The sequence below is a fragment of the Poecilia reticulata genome, linkage group LG2 (genome assembly GCF_000633615.1).
Source record: "Poecilia reticulata strain Guanapo linkage group LG2, Guppy_female_1.0+MT, whole genome shotgun sequence".
Taxonomy (NCBI): Eukaryota; Metazoa; Chordata; class Actinopteri; order Cyprinodontiformes; family Poeciliidae; genus Poecilia; species Poecilia reticulata.
Window position 1 is genome coordinate 1,695,991 of NC_024332.1, and position 23,435 is coordinate 1,719,425.

The following is a 23,435-nucleotide window of genomic DNA, read 5'->3' on the forward strand; positions in this document are numbered from 1 at the left end:
GCTTAATGTGGCATTAACTGCTCAGATATGAATGTGTAGCAACAATGCAGAAAAACACTAATTGGACCTCCCATTAAGCCTGAGGCAAAATCAATTTCCTCTGGGCTCAGCGCAAGCAGATGGGGTTGAAGGTGTTACTTCACAGGGAAACAAAAGGTTTGTGACAAGCAAAGAGGAACCAGCGGAGCCATTAGTGCCCCCAGGCTTATTGTTGCCCCTCTTTTCCTGTCAGGAGGAGCAGGCAGGAGCTTTTTCCAAACAAACCAGGGCGACCTAATCTACAGTCCTCGATGGGGCACTTTGAGAAAGAATAGACTGGGCCGGTTACAGTGCTGTAAACAAAAGGTAGACCTCGGGCCGTTAGGGACGCTGCAGTAATGTGTGAGCAGAAAATAGACCCATTGTACCGACAGACAAACTTCCTCTCTGAAACATGGGCAGATGTGACTTCAACAGCTTAACCACTGAGGGTAGAGCACATACCCACAATGCACTGCAGAAGTATTTACACCTTAAACATTTTTACATGTTACATTACCTGTGCTTCATTTTGATTTTATGAAGTTAAGCACTTTATGTTGGCTGAATATTTCCATTATTTTATTTCAGTCATCTCTTGCAGCTTTTATTTTCTCATAACTTCTGTGTTTTTTTGTGAGCAAACAAACTTTAAACAGTATTTTACAGCATTTGGACTCAATTACACTGATAAAATCTTCCAACCTGAGGGTAAATATTAAAACAGAGCGCTGACTTTACACATTTCTATGGAAACAGACGGAAACAATAACACTCTCAACAAACCCTGTGGATTATTACAAACTATAAAAAGGTATTTTTTCCATTTATATAGAAAAAAAGTTAACACTTTATTTGAAGGGGTGTGCATAAGACTGACATGCTCTAAAAGTTGCATTGAAAGTCCATTAAAAATACCAACTTTGCATTAAATTAGTATCATTTACAAAGTCATCCAAAGTTGGCACTTTTAATGGACTTTTAGAGCAACTTTGCATTAAAAGTGTCATTATTTACTGAATGACACTTCATAACAACTGTCATTTTTATAAAGACTTCTTTATGTCCATGACAGATGTTTTGTCATATTTATGACAGTGTCATGTCAGTCTTATGCACACCCCTTCAAATAAAGAGTTACCGAAAAAAAATATATACAGCTTTGGAAGAAACCTAATTGAAAACCTCCTGGTTGTTGCACCAAAAATGGATTTCTGAAATCTTTCTGAAATTTTCTTTGCACTGCATTTTTTTCGTTATTTTTCTGCAAATAAATACTAAATTTTTACTTGGAATTTCAGAGACATGTCAGTAGTTCATAGAATAAAAGAACAATGTTAATTTTATTCAAACATATACCCATAAAAAGTAATTTAAAGTGCTGTATATACATCCATCTGAGAATTTCCTGGGTTATTTAACAATACATGGAAGGTTAATGGCAAACAAATGAAGCTCTTACTGGTAGTGGACCCAGGAAGGGCCGAGGGTCTTTTTGAACTGGGTCAGACCCACGATGTCGATGTATATGAGCTCCACCACCTTATCCCCCTGAGTGGGGCAGCTAGATTTGTTCCCCATCACTTTGCGCATGATCCTGTGGAGTAAAGGTTGCAGTGAACAAATAAATATTTGACTATACCAACAATAAAAAAAAACAAATAAAGTCACTAAGCTGAAGAAGGCTATAAATCTTTGTTTGCATGAGTTGTAAACAAAGATTTACAGAGGAAAAAAAGCGGCTTATATTACAATAGGTTTGAACTTTTATGTTTCACTTCTCCTTTAATAAAACATCTGTAGCTATGGAGAAACTCGGCTACTGACTCTTTGAGCTCAGCCAGCGATGCTGAGATGCGAACATCATGGCCTAGGAGGTACAGCGTGGTTATGAGGTCGCTCCACTGGACCAGCTCCCCCAGCGGGCCGCCGCTGAAGGCGTTTTCTGCTATCTTGAAGCCCGACTCTTTGGTGAGCAGGCCCAAGTGAACCAGAATCTGCCAGGGAAGGAAGGCAGAAGATTAAACACCTGACACTGAGGATGTGGATTACAGAGAAGTGACTACGGGAAATCAAGCAGAACAGAGCTAACGTTTAAACTTTGCTGGATAGTAAATTATCCCAGAAGTTAAAGTGATAATAACATTGTTTTGAGATCATTTTCAAGTACAGTAAAAGTAATGGCAAGAATGGATTCTCAAAGATACATTAAAAATTCTAATGAACAAGATGTTGTAAATATCCTAAATAAATAAACAAAATGACAAAACTGTTCTTCAAAAAAAAAAAAGGATAGTTGAGACCAAAACACCAGACTGAAGACTTTGTCATCCAGTTTTTGGTAGAAAGAGAAAAACAATAAATCATGCAAATGGAAATTATTGATCTCATTTTAATTTGATTAATTGACAAGGCTTTAACACTTTTAAATTTAAAAATTTAAGACCCAATTTTTAAATCTCCACCTGGATATTTTTGCTTATTTTAATTGTTTAAATGTCCTGTGAGTAAATATATTTGCCCATTTATCCATAACAACTGGAACGTTCAATATCTAACAAATTATTATTTTAGCAATTTACTGCGTATTAAAAGCGTGTCTCATCAGATCACTCGGCGGGAGTGAAACTACCATAATAACCTGATATTGGCTGGAAAGAGCATCGTCTCCCCTTTCAGAAACTGTTGAAATTTTTCAGCTAGTGCAACGTGTGGCAGCGTTACGGTACAGCAAATTCAGATGGGTCGTTGCCGATACGTTTGGCCTGGAAGGGTTAAACAGTAATGCTTTCAAAAACCCTCAACACGTCAACTTTTTCTATACTTTAAGGTTCACCGCACAGGTCAGGTGCTTTGGATCAGCACCACCAATTCCTCCTAAGGCTTGAGGAAAGTGTGGAGTACATAATGCAGAGCTAGATCTATCATCCATATCGCTCCGCTCTCCCTCAAGCTAAAGTAGGACAGTCTGGAAGTGTGAATAAGTGCTTGGCTTTGTGTTTGTGTCCTCTCTGGAGACGTGACACCATTGGACGGTTGCGCAACTCCCGGGAAAATCTCCAGCTCGAGTCTGTTTTGAAGAATCTTCTGATAAATCCTGGGAGCTGCGCCACGCATCGAGCTCACCTTCTTCTTCCGCCGCTTGGTCAGGTTCTGCTTGGCGGCCAGAGAACGGATGGCGCTGACCCACGGCTCGGCCATCCGTTTGATTCTCATCATCATCCAGCGAAACTCTTCCCGTTGTGACATGGAGTGGTAAAGCCCCGCGAAGCTGGTCCGGATCTCCGCCTGCGCACGCACGCACACACACGCACAAACACACACACACACACACACACACAGTTTACACCACTCTAGAAAGCAACTTTAAGACCCAGCTCAGATCAGAGCTGCAATATGATGAATAAAGCATTTCTTTTTATAAAGAGATTTGCTGTTAATCATGATGTTGCAACATGTCAATGTCTTCCTGTGTTGTAACAATCCTGATGAGCAAACTTGTGCAAAAATGTGGAAATGAAACAGAGGCAACTGTAGCAACGGTGGAAAGCCTCAGCGAACGAGAGGAAAAACCACAGAGCCATTACCAGCTGCTAAGGTGGCTGGAACAAGGCTGTTGTGGGGCATTAGCATCCCTCATCACGACAGGAAATCACTTTCGCAGACTGAACCAATTAAAATCCAGCCCTGAATTAAAATCTCTAAAGCCCGCCTCTCCAGCGCCGAGGGCTCAGGGCTGTTGAGGCATCCAGAGAGGGAGATGAAGAGTGCTTAATATTGATTCATTCACAGCAGAGAGGAAGAAGGGGAGTGCAGGGGGGGAGTGTTTTTGTTAAGTGCTGATTACTGTGGACCGGGCACAAGCCTGCTAGCCTTGATAAGAGCAGACTGGTTGCTGTTGGGCTGTTTTAAAATATCACAAATATAGCTTCAAATCAATTATATGAAATACAGATTTTTGCTCAGAAGCAGGTGTATGTAGCATGATGATGAAAAGCAGCTGAGGAGTTTTAAACCACCAGATTCTCACCTGTCCAGTCCGGTCAATTTCCTCATTCAGGATCTTCAGCCTCCAGGGCAGACGAGGGCACCAGTTTTCCACCTAAAGTAGAAAAAGAAGACAGATCCTCAGTTACCTGCATGTTTTAACTAAACTGTAGATTTTTTTAATGAGGCCAGCTGCTGTTTTCTGCCTCTGAACGTGGAACGGTGAACTGTAAAGCACAGCTGCAAGAGTTTTCACAACATCATATGGTCATTAGAAAAACATCGCTTTGTTTCTGCACTTGTTCCCAAGAAAAGCAAGGAGCGGTTTTAAAACATCTGTGGGATGACAGAGAATTTCTGCAGCTTTATTAACAAATACTCCATAATTTTCCCTTGCAGCTTTACTAACTTTGTAATCAAACATTTCACTGGGATTTTAAGTGAGCACACTTGTGTGAAGTTGAAGGGAACGTTACAAGGTTTGTAAAATCCTTTACAAATTTAAATACTATTAATGTGATCTACATTTGCATTCACTTTCCTCTGAGTCACAGCTTTGACCGTAATGGATATTTATCAGCTTTGAAAGTCTTGTAGCTGAAATTTCTGTTAATTTTTCTTTGCAAAAGTCAGATTTAATTGTTAGCATCTATAGACAACAATTTGTCACAATAGATTCTAAATTTGATTTATGTCTGGAGCTTAACTAGATAATTGTAGCTGTATCTCCATGTTTAGCGAGATTCTCTTCCTGCATTTAGCTCCATCAGGGATTTATCGTAGCTGCCTCTCCGCGAAAAAAATGACTACATTTTTGACGGATCTTTTGCACGTCAGATTTATTCATAAGTAATACTTTGTTAGTTTAGGATGTTATTTTATAGTCCAAAATTGTTTTAAACTTCTCTACAACTGAATCGCTGGTGATACTGTTTGCTTACCTATCCTTTGAGATTAAGGATCAATAATTTATTAACTAGGTGACATAAGAAGTCACCACTTTTTTGTTCCTCTGTTGTGTAAAATACCAAACAAAGTGCGGAGTTTCAACATGTCAAAACAGGAAATATATTTGCAAGGAAAGCTATAACCTTCAGGGTTTCCCCCAGTGTATTATAAGCCTGGCGGGCCACCAGGCTTTACTTGTACCCCCACCAGGCTTAGCATTGCTTACTTATATAAATGTTTGTACTTTTTAACACTTTATAGTTGGTGTTCAGATATTATTCTTCCAATCTTTCAATAACATATGATTATCAAGTGATATTTTCAAATTTCCTGTCAACTTTAAACATTTTTTTAACTGAAAAACACGACTGCTCTAGAGTTCAACCACCAGTCTTAGCAAGTTTTCTGGGGGAAACTTTGACCTTTATATGCCGACAGTAAACATACGAGCTGGAAATGTTGCTTTTGATAGAAAGTAAACGAGAAAGTACCACCCCTCCACAAGCGGTAGTTAATTTGTACGATAAAGAATAGATACTCGTCACATTTCAGGAACTGTGATTAGATCAAATCAAGTCGTTCCCCAGCTGTCAGTGTCTGCATCCGCTTCCTCTCTGATCAGCCAACACTGACGTGCAAATCACGAACAATACCAGGGGGAAAACCACGCTTCTCTCTTTTTTTATGAAGTAATGTTTGTTTACCCTCCGACTCCAACCACAACTCCTGCAAATCATGCTGATTAAGCCCCAGCCATCCACTGCTGACATCCATCGCGATAAGTCGCCCTCTCCGGTTCGCCCCTGTGCAAGGTTAACACGGCACTCCTCGCATGAATTATGCACGCTAACACACGCGCTTAAAGTGTGTGTGTGTGTTAACAGATGAGCAGGAGATGCGCTGGGGAGATTGATCGCATCCGTTTTCTGGATGGGAAATATATGCGCGTCACCGTGGCAACCGCTCACATGACTCCGAGCGCAGGGGAGTGGGTTTGGATTAGCTGAAACAACAGAGACGCAGAGAGAGATCTTCTGTTTGAGTTTTTATCACAAACATTCCTGTTTCCCGTTTCCATCACTATTTTCATCCGCTGCGCTTTAGGTTTTCTTCTTTGCCGCCTGAAAGGCTTTTAGCTTGTATACAATATTCACAACACACTATTTCCAGAACCGGAGCCACGACTGAAAACTTACTTTTGTTAAAATCATTCAGCCATCTGCCATTATTCATGGTCAACAAAAAAAAAAGAATGCTCTCACTTGAAATAGCAGATGTTAGATCAACTGATAAAACTTTGCCAGAAGTGCAGGGGAAAAAAAAGAGGCAATTTGAGGAATAAAAAGCAAACAGAGACGATAACGAAAAGCAGCATCGGTTTTTGGAGCAGAGAAGATAAAAGCCAGAGGAGCAGATCTGAAATTAGCATATACTTGGATGAGTTAGAGATCAGTGGTGGCGATGAATTTAAAACATTTCTTCTTCAGCTTTAAAGACTTCAACTAAACCTCATAATATTTCACTCCACCACCTGGAAAACAGAAAGTCTAAAAGTGTCCCCTGAAGGAACATGAGCCGCTATACTTTAAGGCTTGTCAATAATGAATGACTCCATCTCTTCCCGGTGTGCCGAGGAAATGTGAAGTCATTCCATGTTTTTCCCTTGCAGGCTAAAACCTCATCCCTTCAAATAGAAAAGTCAGTGAATCATTTCCTTTGTCATCTTCTCTGCAGGACACTCATTTGCTTACATAAAAAATGAATCCTTTATGTAATTCTTATATGATCTAGTTTTTCATGTTCTCTGCAAAAAAAATTACATTTTCATCCTTTTCTTTTTAAGATGCAGAAATAAAAGCACAAATATTTGATATTTATTCTGGATTTTAAATTTAATCTGAATTTAAACAGCTGTAAATGGCAGATGCACCTCGCTGAGGTAAATGAAGAAGGAGCAGGTGGAGCCGTCCACGCCGTAGTTGGAGTAGCAGGAGTCAGAGCGCCACATCTCCTTCATCCACTGGAAAAAAGACGAGAAGAAATAAAACGTTAGCCTGCTGCAAATTAAAGAAATTCACAAGCTTTTCACAGAGTCTGAAACCAATGTAAAGGGACCATAATAGCCCTTAAGGAGTTTAATATTTCCATTTGATGCCTGCTGTTTGTTTATAATCTGTCTGTATGAACGCTGCCAATATAAATCCTTCCAGCAGTCGGATTTCTGTGAGCTCACTACTTCATTCACACTGACTTGTAGTGACCCTATTGGAGCAGCGTATAGGAGAAATGACACATCTGATCAGGCCTTGGCACACAGGTTGTCTGGGTGGCGTTTTATTTGAACCACAACCAAATGAGGTCCATAAAACTGCAGGAAAATTGATTCATCAGATGTTTAAGAAGAAAGTTAGGAAGATTTGACTGCAGTGGGACAGCAGTTTAGGGACTTTTCAAGCTTGTATGCAATGTTGGCTGTGTTTGGGTGTGTGTTGACACTTGTGTGAAAAAAACTGTTTAAATTTAAATATTAAAACCAAATGGTTAAATGTTAAAATATGATAGTACCTAGCAAAAACATGTCTTTAACAAGCACACTTGTGATTCATCTTCAATGAAAATACAAAACAAAATGTTCAATTTTTCCCTGGGAGGAACACATAAAAATCCATCCAGCAATAAAAAAAAGAAGATATGAATGAAACAGACTTGTTAGTAACCCAAACGGCTGAACTGCTATGTCATCTGCCTGGAATTAAATAGTGAATGGACTCAATATGGCAGTGATAAAAATGTTCTGTTTTCTATTTGCATACCCTTGCAACAGATAATTTATCATTCTAGTGTGTGAAGTGGGTGGTAACTTGCAAACTGTGTGTGTGCAAATATGTATCAAGTTCACAGTCTGGGTCTTTCCAGGTCAGCCTCTTTTTTAAATAAAGAAATAAAAACATCTCACAAAAAATAATTGAAGGGAGTAGAACAAAAACGTAGGAGCAGATGGAAAGATGAGTGTGTGTTTGTGATTTACCTTGATCTTGCCCTCGCAGTGAGGAAAACCATCCAGAGACGGCAGCTCGCACTTCTCTTGGGCTCCGTTTAGGAGGTCTGAGGGAACGCAGGGGGAAACGGGAGAAGAAAATCAATAAGGTCGACTGGGTCAGCCATAAAGTTTATTTTTTTTATGGTCTGCAACTTTGACACCATCACACTGGAGATGGCAATTTAGAGGAGAAACTTTAGGATGCTGCAGTTTGGAGGAAGGATGGAGCGGAGACAGAGCATCTTACATTTCAGAGAGATAATAAGATGGCTAGGAACGAAAAAAAGTACATTAAATAGTACACTAAACATGGTGGTAGCAGCATAATGCTGTGGGAATGTGTTTATGATAACAAAAGACGGAAGACATGGCTAATTTTTATCTGGTAAAGAGCTTGTTATGTGTGAGAGATTAAAATGTGATAGGGACAAGTGGTAAATAATCTAGACTCCATCACAATAACAACCACTCACCACCAACAAACCCAGCAACTGATAAAAACCTTCATCCTTCTCCAACCCATTTCCTCACAACAAAAGGTGATGCTGAAAGTGTCACAATCAGATGAGCCTGCAGGGTTTTCTTTCATGCCTGTCATTCAGAGGAGCTGGCTTCATCAGAACTGACGTTTACTGGCAGAAGGTGAAAACTGTGTCAAAATAAGATTTGGAGCAGAATGATATGGTTTCAATATAGGTAACGTGTTTAAAAAAAAGAAAGAGGTAAAGAGGTAATGTTATATGAATAAATAAAAAGTAAACACATTTATTGAGGGGGAAAGCGAGGCTATTGTTGGAAACAGGGTGGACCTGCTCGGCTGGCTTTGCAGGTGCTTTCCTGGAATTATGCAAGCTAATAACTGGTTACCATGACACGAGGAGCAGCATGACATCAGCTCAAAACAATGTCTTATGATAACCAACATCTGCTTTAAAAGATTACTCAAACAGTTTGTAAAGGTTGAAAATGCATACATTAAACAACATTTTGCACTAACTGCTGAGAGTTGATAAGCGCTAAATAAATTCAAAATAGTCAAAGGTTGTTGTTTTTCTTAAACAAGCTTCAATGAAATCACAACATTAAAAGAGGAATTTATTTTAAGGCTGTTTTCACGTCCTTAAAAGTGTGAAGGAACTACATGTAGTTAAAACCACATATTCACATACACGATAAAACAGGACATTTAACTTGCAGTTAAATAACTTTGAACAAGGATGATGTCAGTTTTGCTGCAGGAGGGACTGGTGCATTTCACAAAACAGCATCAAGCGGAAATATTGAGACAATATCATCTTCGAGATAAATGTCTTTTTTTTTATGAACAATGGTTGACAAAGTTACTTAAGGAGAACAAAGTGAGTGTTTTCGACCTGACTCAGTTACAGCAGTTCTGTCAGGAGGAATGGGCCAAAATTAGAGTAAACTACTGTGAGACAGTCATCCCAAATACAAACAAAATGGTTGTAAACTCTTTAATTAGAAGGTTTAAAGGTTCTCCGGCTTCTTCAGAGCAGGAAATGCTTAGTCTGATGCAACGTCTAAGGGAGCGCGAAGAAGGCTGCACCTTTCTAAATAGTCTACAACAACTTTCAACCGTATTTGTGGAGTTGCTTTGAGTAAATAACACTGGGTTGCTGTGTTCTTTGAAAGAGAAGCCTAATTAAACAGGAGCTTTCAGCTGTTTGGTAAAGGGGATGTCCCAAGACAGAGGCCATGGAGTGAGCCGCTGTTATTCCATCCTTCAGTCACCCGGCCACATCAGCGCACCAGTCAGCCAACCAAATGAACAACCAGGAAAGGCAGGCTGTCATCAAGCGGTTCGCACAAACGCCACCAGGCAAATCTTTTCCTCGATTTAATCAAGCATAAGCTGTTTCCAAGGAGGAAGCTAAATATAGCCGCCTTCATAATCAAAAACAGGAAAGATGGGGCAGTTTTACCTCTTGGATACGCCAGACTAAGACGACTGTTTCGCTACAAGTCCAAAGTATCACACAGCAGGGAATCTGGGCCCATTAGTTTGAATGCTTTGAATGGGCAGGAAATGTCAGATGCAAACGTAACCAAACGAGAACGTCACACATACGCTTCCTCAGGTGAGGTTAACAAGAAAATATATAAGACCACAAGTTAAGCTGCCAACAGAAGAACAAACAAAACTAGAAGCCAACAGCACACAGCTGAAAATGGTGTTTAAATGGTTTCTTAGAGCCTGAAACCACAAATGAAAACATGCCAGTACAAAAGTTTATACGTAGCTGCAGCATATAAAATAAAACTAAGGGCAGAAAGCGTATGAAAGTTAAGAAAATGAGGCAAGCAGTCTATAAAACATTCAAATAATCAGCTGAGAAAAATGAGATCATTTCAACTTGAATGGTGTATCCAGAGGCATCTGACTGCACTGAAGTCACCGTTACCCAGCACTTAGAGTTCGCTGTTGTTCATCTGATAGCACTTTAATGGCCTCATCTGTGAAGATATGCAACACTCCACACGTTTCCTTTTCCCCCTTCTCCTTCCCTGCATGTGTTGGTCCGATTTCATGAAGTCATTTGACAACTACAGAAGTGGACAGTGGAAATCTGGCTTATGTTATTCTTTCACTCCCACTCAGTTTTTAACCTCAGTCCCCAAACAAAAATGAAGCTTCAATAGTTTTTATACACTTTCCACCATTTTGTAATGTTCCGACCAGAATCTTTTGCGACTAAACAATAGAATACTGGTTTACACCTTTAGATATGAACGTATTTGTGGCTAAGTCAAAGTCCAGACCTAAATTTAACTGGGAATCTGAGGTAGAGATGGACTGAAAAAGATTCACAGCTTTATTTAGAGTGTAATTGTACAGAATAAAAATAAAAAAAATTAAGGTGAAAAGTGCAGTTTCCCCCTCAAGCGAAACAACCTTCACTTTTGAGGCACTTTCCTGGAAGATATTAATGTGCGCAAATTTAGCCATCATTGTGGCAGCTCAGTTAGACAGGAGGAAAGCAGAGCTAACTGCAGAGCGCTGACAGCTAAACAAGTGGAGAGATCAGGAGATATAATCAGGAAGTCCCGCTTGGATCCTTGTAGATTAGAGGGTAGAATCCTGGATAACTTATAATGACACTAAATATAACAGAGTGGCTCACAAGTTTTATTGAAATGGAAGTGAATATCTAGAACATCCTTAAACAAATACGTAACCCGACTCGATGCCAGTTCCAGTTTAAATACAACTGAGAGAGGAGCTGAAATGACAAGCAGAACCTGTTGTAGTTCATAAACCTCTTGAAGGTACATGATGTTCCCTGACAATTGCGGATGGGGTTTTAAAAGGTCACAGTGTGTTCCAGCTATCGTGTTTTCGGATTTCTGAACCTCCCTGGAAAAACTGACTGTGGTGTTTGGAATGAACTGATTTTACGGCTTTCTGATTCAGTCCGAGAACTGGTAGGTAAGGTTTGTATCCCTGATTCATTGTTGATGGGGGTCATGGATGTTTGGTTGTCCGGTCCACGTGTGTTTTGTTGATCCAGAGAATGCCTATGACCCGCATCGAGAGGTACGCCTGTAGCCTCAGCACCAAGTGAAGCTCCCTAAAAGTACATGTTGGACTCCATTTGTGCTGCCCCTCGTCACTGATCCTGTTTATGACCACTTCTCAAGATGTAGTTTGGAGGGTGTCTGGTTAGGAAATGTCAGGGCTTCATCTTTCCTTTCAGCAGATGATGTTCTGTTGCCATTTTTCAAGTAGTGACCTTAAACTGGAGTTGGTTTTTTTAAGCCTGAGGTCATGGTTCTCAACCCGGAAAAAAGTGGGTTGGTCTTTACAACTTAATCTCTACTTCAAGTGTGGGAGTTCAGGTTTCTAAGTGTCTTGTTTAGTGATGCTTGGATGGAATTGGAGATAAACTGATAAATTGAACGGTTGTGGTGGTGAGTTACTAGTCAGTCTACATTCCAAATCTTTATCCATGGACAATATGGAAGAAACTTGGATGAGAACTGCTGCTTCTTCACATTCAAGTAAGTTTGCTAAGGCGGTCTGACTGGGAAGCTTCAAGGACCTCCATTGGGAAGACCCAGACCAAACCGAAGAGTCGATGGTCTCTTGGATAGTCACCTTTATGACTCCATCTTTGATGCTATAGTGTTCAGACCCAGATCAATGTTCAAGAGAATGACAACTATTTTGACCCAATTAAGCCATTTAACACATGCAACTGGTGTTAGAAGTTGAAATATGATAAAGTCACTTTCCAGTCACTTGTGTTTTCAGTGACAATGCAACTGGACAAGAATACTTCATGAAAAAGGGAGAAGTTGAATGCTATCATATAGCAGATGGAGAGGAGGTAGAATAAAAGCTTTTTTCAGGTCAGTCTACAACCTAAAGACACATAGCGGGGTAACATAAACCAGAGGGGCTTCCCAGATTGTCGAGCACGTGTTTGGAGCTGGTCAACACATGTCTCCCTCTACCTCCGGTCCACAGCGAAGTCCTTGAGGCAGAAAACCAAATCCAAGTCCCCCCCCCTCTGCTACGTAACCCTGATCTCATTCCCCTCTGTTGCGGTGAGCACAAAGTTTGGCTGCCACCAATCCGCCTTTTGTGCTCGGGCAATCTGATCGGCTTGAACAAAATTATCCGGGAAAGAGATCCAGATTTCACACCGAGAGCAATCCAAGGACAGGAGATTAATCCAGAAAACCTTTTAGAGGCCTCAGGTTTGACTAATGTTCCACTGTCTGAGGAGGCTCGGGCGGTGAGACAGTCTGGACACTGGAATTTTGTGAAAACTGAGATATAAATCCTAAGAAGTTTTTTGGCCATTACACAAAAAATCTGATCACATATTCTGACATTGAACCACAGATTAAATAAAGTCAAAAAGCACGAAAGGAAACTTAGGCTGAAAGAGAAACTAGATAGAACATGTCGCATCCAATGGAGTCAGGTCCAGATGTTCCTCCCATTCCAACCATGCTTTCTTAATCAAAATGTAGGAGGAGTTCTCCAGATGTACAGTCTGCTAGAGAAAGTAGTTGGGTGTACTTGTTGCTTGCTCTTATACGAGGGGAAACTCTTTCAACGACTCCACATCAAAGGGATTGAAACAAAGGATGTTTCAATCTGCATCACTGTCCTTTTGATGATTCACAAGTTTCTGTTGAGCGGCAGTCACATGGGGGAAAATGAAACGAAAAGGAATCTTACTCAGTTTAGGTCCCACCAGTCCAACCAGCAGACCCAGAGCTTCAGAATTACAATCCGGTCTGCTACCGATTAGAGATTGCTACATTTAAAATACCATTTTTCCCATTTGCACCAGCTGCTACTTAAACAAGCATTTAAATTTAGCTTTCAACTTTATGTCAGCTACAGTTTATTAGGAATAATGAGCAAGTTGCGCCACGTGTTTATGACTGCAGTGTTGTTGTTACTAGTCTTGTTACTAGTCTTGTCTGCCAGTCCTATTAATACACATTATGTGTACATTTGGAGACTGTAGGTGTTAGCTACAGCAGTGGTTTCATACTAAACATGAGGTTTAAAAACAGGGCTGTGACATGTTCTTTTTAAAACTGCACACTTCTCCAGACTTGAGTTTATAGATCTATTTATGTAGTTCCTATAAAGTTCTTGACAGCTTGGGGATGAATTTTGAAAGTTTTTTATTATTATTATTATTGTTGCATCTGGACTGGATTAATTTCAAAATGTGAAATGTAGCCAGTCAACAAATTGCTTGGCCTCTAAATCATGTTTAAGAACAACAGATCCACCTTTAAACCCTGAATTAAAGCAATTTAAAAGTCTGAATATTTTTATATTTGTCTTTGGGTGCTCATTAATTAGTCAAATAAGAAATTAAACTTAATGTGCGATACAGCAAATCAAATGAAAAATATGCAATTTATGTGTAGAGATATATTTTAACCTTAAGAAATCAAAATGTATGAGAAAACTATCTCATACAATTTCAATAAAATCCATCTTGTAAAGTGACAAATAATTCATACACAGCAGGATGTACTATTAGGAATACTTTTAGTCAAAAGGATAAAATTAACATTGTTCTCAGCCAAAGTGCTGCCATTTTGTCCTTGGATTTCATTTTTGCTGCGAATGGTAAAAAGTCAGCAGATAGCACTGCTGAGAGACAAAGTGGTACAAACACATTAAGCTGTGAAGCATCTCTTTCTGCAGAAATAGCCAAAGGTGACATCTCCACCAATGTAGCAGAGATGAAAAGGACATTAATAAAGTTAAACACACTCAAGGGAGAGAGAAATATATTGCAAGGGGGGCTTAAATGGGAGAAGAGAGCATCGAGATCCAGTTAGCTGCAAATCACAACCTGGGTATAAATTACATCTGTCTGTTTGCCGTGGAGTGTGTGAGCGTGGGATGAGATTAAAAACGCCGCTGGCAGGACCACACATGAAGCACCAGTGGGTAGGTTGATTATCCACATCAGTGAGACACAGGGAGACAAGGCGTCTCACACACCGCCACTGGGTCCAGTTCCATTTGCCTCCTGCTGGGCAAAGCTGGATGGACAATCTGATCCTATCAGAGACTCCTGTGCAAGCCAGAAGAGGCAGCAACCTCCCCGGTTTCCTCAAGGAAATCTAATCTATATGGTCCAGTCCATAAATGTTCGCTGCATTTATAAAAGACAAAAGCAGTTTGTCAAATTGGATTTGGCGGCTGATTTCAGCAATCACACGGCATTGCTGAATTGTTTGGAGACTCAGACTGACATCATGCGACGTCTTAAAGACGCAGGCTCCGCCCACATTCGAAAAGGAAAAAAAAACACCCTCTAAATAATTACTCAGATTTATCACAAGAAATACAGAAAATTAGGTAAATGACCAAAAAATTGAAAATAGAAACATACTGATGACATCACAACTAGGGATGCACCAATCTACTTCCGATACTGATACCGATATTGGAGGATTAGTATCGGTTGATGCCGATTCGACACAGAAAAACAGCGCTGAAATAACTTCAATGTTCATTTTTTAAAATAAAAATACTGGATTACAAATTGATTTGATAACACTTAAATACGCGATTACCTTCACAAGCTTGGTCAAACTTCTACAAACAACTTAAAATTTTTCTGTCAATGCAACTAGTTTAACAGACAATGTGAAACAAATAAACTGATAATAAGTTGATTAACTTGGTCAAACATGCAAAAATATGCCGCAAACTTTGTTTCAAATGGTTCAGAAAGTGCAATTAGGAATTTTAAATATAACGTATAATACATAACATAGCTGATCACAAAGCATAGAATTAGACCCAATAGATCTGCTCTTATGGATCAATGTTTTCAACATCAAGACCAATACAGGTTTAACTATTGAACTGGTGCATTTCTAATCACAATGCAACACACAAATGTTTGCCAATATTTGGTTCAGATGTTTTGGTAACATGTTTAATGGAACTGGCAGTTATGAATTGTGTAAGGCATGTGAGAACCAAGGCAGCGACAGCATGTGAATCTACGAGAAACCGCATCAGTCAGAGCTGAAAGGTAAGTTCCTCGTTAGAGGTTGCTTTTGCTTGTTTGTGCATGTTTGCATATCTGTGTAGACTTCCCATTACAGCTAAATTCAGCAAGTCGCAAAGCTTTAGCTTCCCTTTACACTATTTAACATCTTCAGAGAAAAGGCTCGCGTTCTGTTTCATTTGCATTTTATTTATTTTCTCTAACCTCTGTTTATTTTTTAGTAATCTACTTTTGATCCACCTACTTATGGAAAGAATTGCTGGGGTTTGTGTGTGTGTTTTGTTTTACTTTTGGTTCTTGTTTTGTCATTTATTGGCCTGTGTTTGTTCTCCAAATTACTGCCTCAAGTATGACACGAATGTCTATATATGATGTTCACTGTGGTGCTAAAAATTAGAAATAACTCATTTAAATTTCTTGCAATTTATGCTAAAACATATATAATTATATACAAGTAAATATACTTAATATGTCAATTTGTCATCCACTGATCCATGCAGTATTCTTCTGACATGTGAAATGTGAGATTTGTAAAATGGATGAGATTTTTATGAAATTTAGAGAGAAGCATTGGGGAAAAAACTGGACAGTGACTGAAATTATCCAATTTTATAAACTAGCTGGAATCTCAAAAACCTAATATTTTTCCAATTAATTAAATAGTCATCAACTACAGTCATGGCCAAAAGTTTTGAGAATGATTCAAATGTTAATTTTTACAAAGTATACTGCTTCAGTTTTTATAATGGCAATTTGCATATACTCCAGAATGTTTTGAAGAATGATCAGCTTAACAGCAATTAATTGCAAAGTCAATATTTGCCTAGAAAATGAACTTTATCCCACAAAACACATTTCAACTTCATTGCAGCCCTGCCTTAAAAGGACCAGCTAACATCGTTTCAGTGATTGCTCCATTAACACAGGTGTGGGTGTTGATGAGGACAGGGCTGGAGATCAATCTGTCATGATTAAGTAAGAATGACACCACTGGACACTTTAAAAAGAGGCTGGTGCTTGGCATAATTTTTTCTCTTCTGTGAACCATGATTATCTCTAAAGAAACACGTGCAGTCATCATTGCACTGCACAAAAATGGCCCAACAGGGAAGAGCATCGCAGCTAGAAAGATTGCACCTCAGTCAACAATCTATCGCATCATCAAGAACTTCAAGGAGAGAGGTTCCAATGTTGCCAAAAAGGCTCCAGGGTACCCAAGAAAGACCAGCAAGCGCCAGGACAGTCTCTTAAAAGTGTTTCAACTGCGGGATCGGACTTCCAGCAGTGCAGAGCTTGCTCAGGAATGGCAGCAGGCAGGTGTGAGTGCATCTGCATGCACTGTGCCTTTTCCAGCATGATGGAGCACCATGGCCATAAAGCAAAGGTGATAACTAACTGGCTCAGGGAACAAAACATAGAGATTTTGGGTCCATGGCCTGGAAACTCCCCAGATCTTAATCCCATTGAAAACTTGTGGTCAATCATCAAGAGACGGGTGGACAAACAAAAATCTAGGAATTCTTACAAAATGCTAGCATTGATTGTGCAAGAATGGACTGCTATCAGTCAGGATTTGGTCCAGAAATTGATTGAGAGCATGCCAGGGAGAATTGCAGAGGTCCTGAAGAAGAAGGGGTCAACAATGCAAATATTGACTTGCTGCATTAACTAATTCTAACTGTCAATAAAAGTTTTTGTTACTCATAATATGATTGCAATTGTATTTCTGTATGTGATGAAAACATCTGACATACATGCATGAAAAACAGAGGGCAGCAGATCATGTGAAAATATAATATGTACACTCACCTAAACAAAACAAAAAAGACTTTTCCCAACATTTCGGGTCTTTCCTCCTGTAAAAACATGGACTTATCAGACTGAAAAGCCCCAGCTTTGGTCTGTGACAAGCCGGAGTCCAGAGCTGGGAAGCTTTAGAGCATCCTGGGTGGAAACAGTTCAGTCCCAGGGCTGCTGTTCAGCTCCATCTAGATAGCAGCCGCCATGAAAGACAGGCGTGTTCCCTTCACTGTCCAGATTCCTATCTGTGTAATTGCGTTCCAGTCGGGGAGGAGCGCCAGTGGAGCTGACAACAGCTCTGCCTGCTACCCACTCCAACACAGGAGACGTGCTTCAAAGGACACTCCGGAGTGCAAGGGACTGGAGTTCACTGTCAGGAGAGCCGCAGGCCTCACTTTGTCCTGCAACTGCGAATTAGAAAGTTCTCTGCAAGGCTATTGCTGCAAATCCTTATAGACGTTGTGTGGCTGGTTTGGGTAACAGAAGAGGAGCTCAAACAAAAGATAAATTAATGTTTTAATAAAATTTATAAAATATTTGCATTCTGCTACATTTCAAACACAAACTTTAATGTGTTTTACTGTAATTTTAAGAGATCAAAACAATGTGATGCATAACTGAGAAGTGGAAGAAAAATATATGTTAAAGAGACTTGGCAAACAAAAGAAATTTGCAAAAATCACAAAAGCCAAAGCATAACGCAACCATGGAGATGCTGTCTTCCATAATAATAGATAATTATGGTGTTTATCACTATATGGCAAAAATGGTATGATGACAATGATGCTCTAATATATGGTTGGAAAACCTCAACTATTTTTGTTGCATTTATTTGTTGTTAATAAATAAATGTTTGAAATTATGATTAACAGCCTTCATCACCATGTAGTGGCAAATAAAGCTGAAAAACCTGTTCTGATTAGCAACATATCCCAAACCTTTCTTATCTGTAAAGTAATTATTGACTTAAATCGTAAAAAGGAACAGTCGCATGAGATATTTCCCTGCTTCTACAAACCAAAACAATGAAAACATCTGCAGGCAGACCTTCAGGATTCATTGCAAGTTTGAGCAAATCTCAGCATGCAGGAGCAGGAGCTTATCTGGATCAAGTCCAAATGCATCAAACTGTGCAATGCTTGCAACGTTTAGCGCAACACGAGGAAAAACAAGAAGTCCAGTACGTACCGGCTACGTTCACTTTTTCAGAGTTGGAGGCGCTGGGGGTGGCCGTGCCGGTGCCATTGGTCAGATTGGCTCCGGTGCCATTGTAAATGCTTTCCACCTTTGACTCCAGCTTGCCCAGTCTCAGCATGATGTTATCCAGCAGCACTGCGAGTGTCTTCTTCAAGTCTGCAGGCGAGAGCAGGCAACTTCATTTCCCTCCCCAGTCAGAGATATCAACTTTAAGAACAAGTTGGATCAGGTGTACTACTGCGTCTCTCCTTCAGAGAACATTTAGAGCATCAACATCGACCCCTTAGTATCTTAAGATCTCTGAATGTAGCAGGAAATGTCGAATTGTGGACAAGAGAGCTTTTTTATCATCACCAGGTTTGTTTTTTTGTTGTTGTTATTTTCCTGTCTTTTTCTGCATTAATATTGCAAAGGAAACATCAAATAGGGATATTTCTGAACGGTAATGAGATGGAAAGGACATTTTCAGGATGGTACTGGCGTAATTCTCTGGCCTCCTCAATACTTTAACCTGCAGCGATTGCGATGACATTTAGAGGAAAATGTTAAGTCTAACAGAGAGTTGCTTTAACTGGCAAGCAGCCATAAATACTGCTTAATATATAAATAAATTGAGATACATAAATATCTCAATATTAGCAATAGATTTTTAACAATGTTAGTAACAGTTCTTAAAAATACAGATGCTGTTGTTAATAAGTGTCTAAAAAGAATGTTATCTTTTTTCTTTTTTTTTTAAGTTTCAGCCAATTGTTTTGCAAAATGACATTTCTTTATATAGATAAAGCTGCCTCGGTCCCTGAAAGAGCTTTTGGGATTCACAGAATTAAATTGAAATGGATTTTATGGGTCCTTCATGGGTAACAAAGAGGATCCCCAGCCGGCCTCTTGAAGTCATTACAAATCAGATCAAGACAAATGCAGGAAGCGCAGGGCATCCTGCTGCCTGGCTTCCTAATCAAGGATTTGAAATGGATTTTTATATGATATTGGACAGTGGACGACACACAGCTGTAGCGATGAGAAACTCAATCGCATTACGGGAAGAAAAAAACAAAACAAAAAACAAACAAACAGGACGAGGAAGTATTCCCTGAAAATGGAAAGAGAATCATAATCCCTGGATAATGTCTGAAATTCTTCACTCAATTTTAGTCTGAAAATTCTTTAAAGCTGCTGAAAAACACTACCAATAAGACAGAAGTTAAAAAACACAAATATCGAATTACAGTCCTGGAAAATAAATCCAAGTGAAATCCATAAGCCTGGTGCAGCTCCCATTTCGCTCGATACCTCTGCATCTCCTTCAGGTTGTGGGAGAGCTGATTTAATCTCCAGGAGCTTCACTGTATGCTGTTGTTTCTCTGGGAATTAGACTGCAATCAATTCCAATCTCAGGTTTCTAATGAAGACTCCCATCGAGTCGCACAGGTCTATTAATGGCATGAATAAGTTATTGATGGCTTTTCTAGACCTTTTCTAAAACAGTACTACACTCTAGTGCAGCTGGGTCAGCACTACATCTTTTTGTTTGACATTTTACTAAAACATAAAATTAATTATCAGTTATTCTGAAACGTAGATTTGACTCAAGACATACAGCTAGCTTTTTTTTTACTGCGGCAGTGCTAGGTTAGCGTAATTACTCTCCAGGGTTTGCCCCAGTGTATTATAAGCCTGGCGGCCCGCCATGCTTTGCTAGCCCCTCCGCCAGGCTAAGCGTTGCTTGTTTACGTTTCTAGAAAAATAAAAAAATAAAAATTGTAATGCTTTTTTTTTTTTTTTTTTTTTTTTAAAGCCGGACTGCAAGCATTTCTTTTGCTATTGGCATTTCACTAGCAGAGCAGATTTATTCCTAAAGGATAGGTTTAAAATAGATAGTTTTATAGTTTATGCATTTAAACCCAACAGCGCGCGGACTAATCACATAGCTGGCGCCTCTGCGCTTTGCCTCGGCAGGATCGCGCGTGCCTCCTTTCACTCAAACTGGACAAAGGCTGACCTGTATGGATGTTTACATCAACCTACTGTGAGGAATTATGATCCTTTGGAGAACTCTAGGTAAGAGTTTAAAACCAGCTCTATGTGAACCGCAGGAATAACTTGTAGCGAATTCAGAGGTCGCATTGTGGAGCAGTGAGAATGATTTATCTTTGTTAACGAACAATTATATGCGGCGTTTACATCTCAACACGCTGCCCAGCATGTGGCTCTGTGTCTGCCTTCTCTGTAAAGTTTAGGTCTGTGGCCGAAGAGTTTGTGGATAACGAGCAGCGCTAACCTCATCATGCAGGTTCAGCCCGGTGAGGAGCTTTAACGCTCTCCTCGGAGTCAAGCATCACCCTGATTTTATATTATTTTATTATTAGTAGTAGTATTTTTCAGGTTACACGATGCATCAAACCATATCAAATGCGTTGTCTACTTAGAATTAATGTGCGCGGCCGGACAGAGATCTGAGAAACTCGTCCCATAAACTCGACCAACCAAAATAGTTTCTGTGATGTTTATTAAAAACTCAACAGACACGAAATGAAAGAGCTACTAAAGCCACATTAGCAGCAGTGAATTAAATCTCCCGTTTGTTGCACATCTCTGCGCAGTGCAGCAGATTACAGGGCCGGTCCAAGGCTGTTAGAGACCTTGAGCAGAATCTGATTTAGGGGTCCCTTTTGTTGCTAAAAATATCAGCACCTCTAACAGCTTCTGTGTTGGATTTAGTGAAATATGGGAGAAGGGAGTAGTTTAATTGGCCAGCCTAAAAAGCAATAAGTTATAATTGCAGTTTACTAATTTGTATTTGTTAATTCAAAGATTAAACTCACAGCAACAGATTGTTGGTATTTTAACAAAACAATTTAACTATGAATATTGTTCTTTGAAATTTTACAAAGTAAACTTACCAGCTCCTTAAAATCTTGTAGTTAAATGTTAAAGAATTTAAAATCATTTATGTATGCCTAAAGAATTGAATAAAATTTAACAGCATTGATAATCTCAATAAACAAGTGTTAGATTTATGTATCTGTGGTCTGTTTTAAAATAATAGTGTTTATGGGGCCCCTGAAGCCATTGGGGCCTGATGGAGCCGCTGACTTAATTTGGATTAAACAGAAGTGAAAATTTGTTGTTTTTAGACTAGTTGTGGGTTTAAATAGCATTTCACTGGAGATGTTTTCCTGTAACATATAATTACACAGCAATACTTTTACATTTCCTGTCAACTTAACATCTTTTAATACAAAAACACGGCGGACCGCCTCGACGCCCCGACCACCGGGCTTAGCAAGTTTTCTGGGGGAAACCCTGCTCTCCATTTTGATACGACTTGTTACTAGGTTTGTAGCATTTTCTGCACTCTTTTTACACATAAAATGTAATGTACAACAACCAAAAACAATAAATAAAACAGAAATAAAAGCTCTCAATCTCATTGTGAGAGTTAAAAAGGAGTTTGATTTAGTCATGCAATCAGAAACTGACATTTATTAGAAATTTATTGACAAGTAATTGACTGGAATTTGCAAATGAAATCCAGAAATGCGATTTATTTTTCTTGCTGCTGATTGGCTCCAAGAGAAATTTTTGATATTAGCTTCTGCGATACTGTAGCTATATTTGGTTACAAGCATTTTCAGAGGGAGTTTTAGATTATAGCTATTAGCGTGCAGTTTTGGGTCACTGTAATCTGGAAAAGTTTGGTAAAAACCATTATACTGGGGGCAGAATAACTATGCAAGTACCTAGGAAACAGACTTTTCCTACATTTTGTCTACACTAAAGGTGCATGTTTCTAAATTCAAATATGAATACTTTAGCGTGATGCAACATGTCAGTCAGATCATGTGAAACAGTAAGCCGAGGACTCACCGTAAGCCGTCATGGTTCCAACATACGGGCCGTCCATAACACTTTGGTTCTCCTCCGCCAGCGCTTTAATGTAGCGCTTGCTCAAATCCAGGATCTGCTGGCGCAGCACGGCGCTGTTCTCGTGGCTGGTCCGTTGCTGGATGGTGAAATGCAGCAGCATCATGCCCCAGATGAAGCCAAAGCTTACCAAGAAGAAGCCGAGCTTCTGCGAGGACAGCTTCCACATGAAGGGCGAGGCCATGCTGGACAGTCTGCTGCGTGCTGCGAGTCTTACGCGACTGGAGAAAGATTCAGGAAGTCAGGGGGGAGGAGGAGGATCAGGACGCCAGCGGCGGCATGGCTGTGTCGCTTAGCGTAGCTGCTTGCTGGGGCCGTGTCCGGGGGTTTGCAAACCACTACAACCGTCGCTGGCCCATCATCACCTCCCAGTAACATCTCAGAGGGTTTGCTGCATCCTCCTGTAGAAAAATCAGAGGACAGTTCTGCTCATTAGTTCGCTAAACATTGATGACGAGAGAATCCACCTCTTCTAACCTAATACAACCAACTATAGATGATCGGAATAACAAGACAACTTCTTTACTCATTTACTGCTAAAACAAGTATATTTTGGCATCACATGACAATAAAATAGTTGAGAGAGAATAAGAAACAAGTATTCATATCTGTCTGATCAGACGCTATATATTTTAAGCAGCAGTTAGAAAAAATACAATAATTTCTCAGAAACTCGTCTTTGCTTCGACAGTGAAAGAGAACTTCCTCATTTAATCCAGACATTGTGATTTTAGTGATTGATGCAGCCATGCAGAAACAAGACATGGAGATAATTTATAGTCAGCTCAAAAAAACAAACACTTTGATCATCTAAATTCATCTTTCTCAGTGACAACAGCACAAACTGAATGCAAATATTTAGAGAAATAAGTTCCATTGGATTTCCTGCTAAATAAATTAACACAGCACAGACAGAGTGTGTGTGTGTGTGTGTGTGTGTGTGTGAATTAGCCGATAGCACTGTTAAAGCCATTAAATTGTTCAACAAG

General features: G+C 39.6%; 1 protein-coding gene across 1 annotated transcript in view; it reads right to left on the minus strand.

Annotated features, from left to right (window-relative positions):
- The window catches only part of mgat5 (alpha-1,6-mannosylglycoprotein 6-beta-N-acetylglucosaminyltransferase), a 48,638-nt gene that overhangs the window by 16,242 nt on the left and 8,961 nt on the right, over window positions 1-23,435 (minus strand). The window contains exons 2-9 of the mRNA XM_008428463.2: window positions 22,390-22,847; window positions 18,511-18,675; window positions 7,982-8,058; window positions 6,884-6,973; window positions 4,049-4,120; window positions 3,145-3,306; window positions 1,846-2,015; window positions 1,481-1,615 (exon numbers count right to left, since the gene is read on the minus strand). Of these exons, the coding sequence (XP_008426685.1) occupies window positions 1,481-1,615; window positions 1,846-2,015; window positions 3,145-3,306; window positions 4,049-4,120; window positions 6,884-6,973; window positions 7,982-8,058; window positions 18,511-18,675; window positions 22,390-22,630 (1,112 nt within the window). The 5' untranslated portion in view covers window positions 22,631-22,847. The remainder of the gene's footprint in view (window positions 1-1,480; window positions 1,616-1,845; window positions 2,016-3,144; window positions 3,307-4,048; window positions 4,121-6,883; window positions 6,974-7,981; window positions 8,059-18,510; window positions 18,676-22,389; window positions 22,848-23,435) is intronic.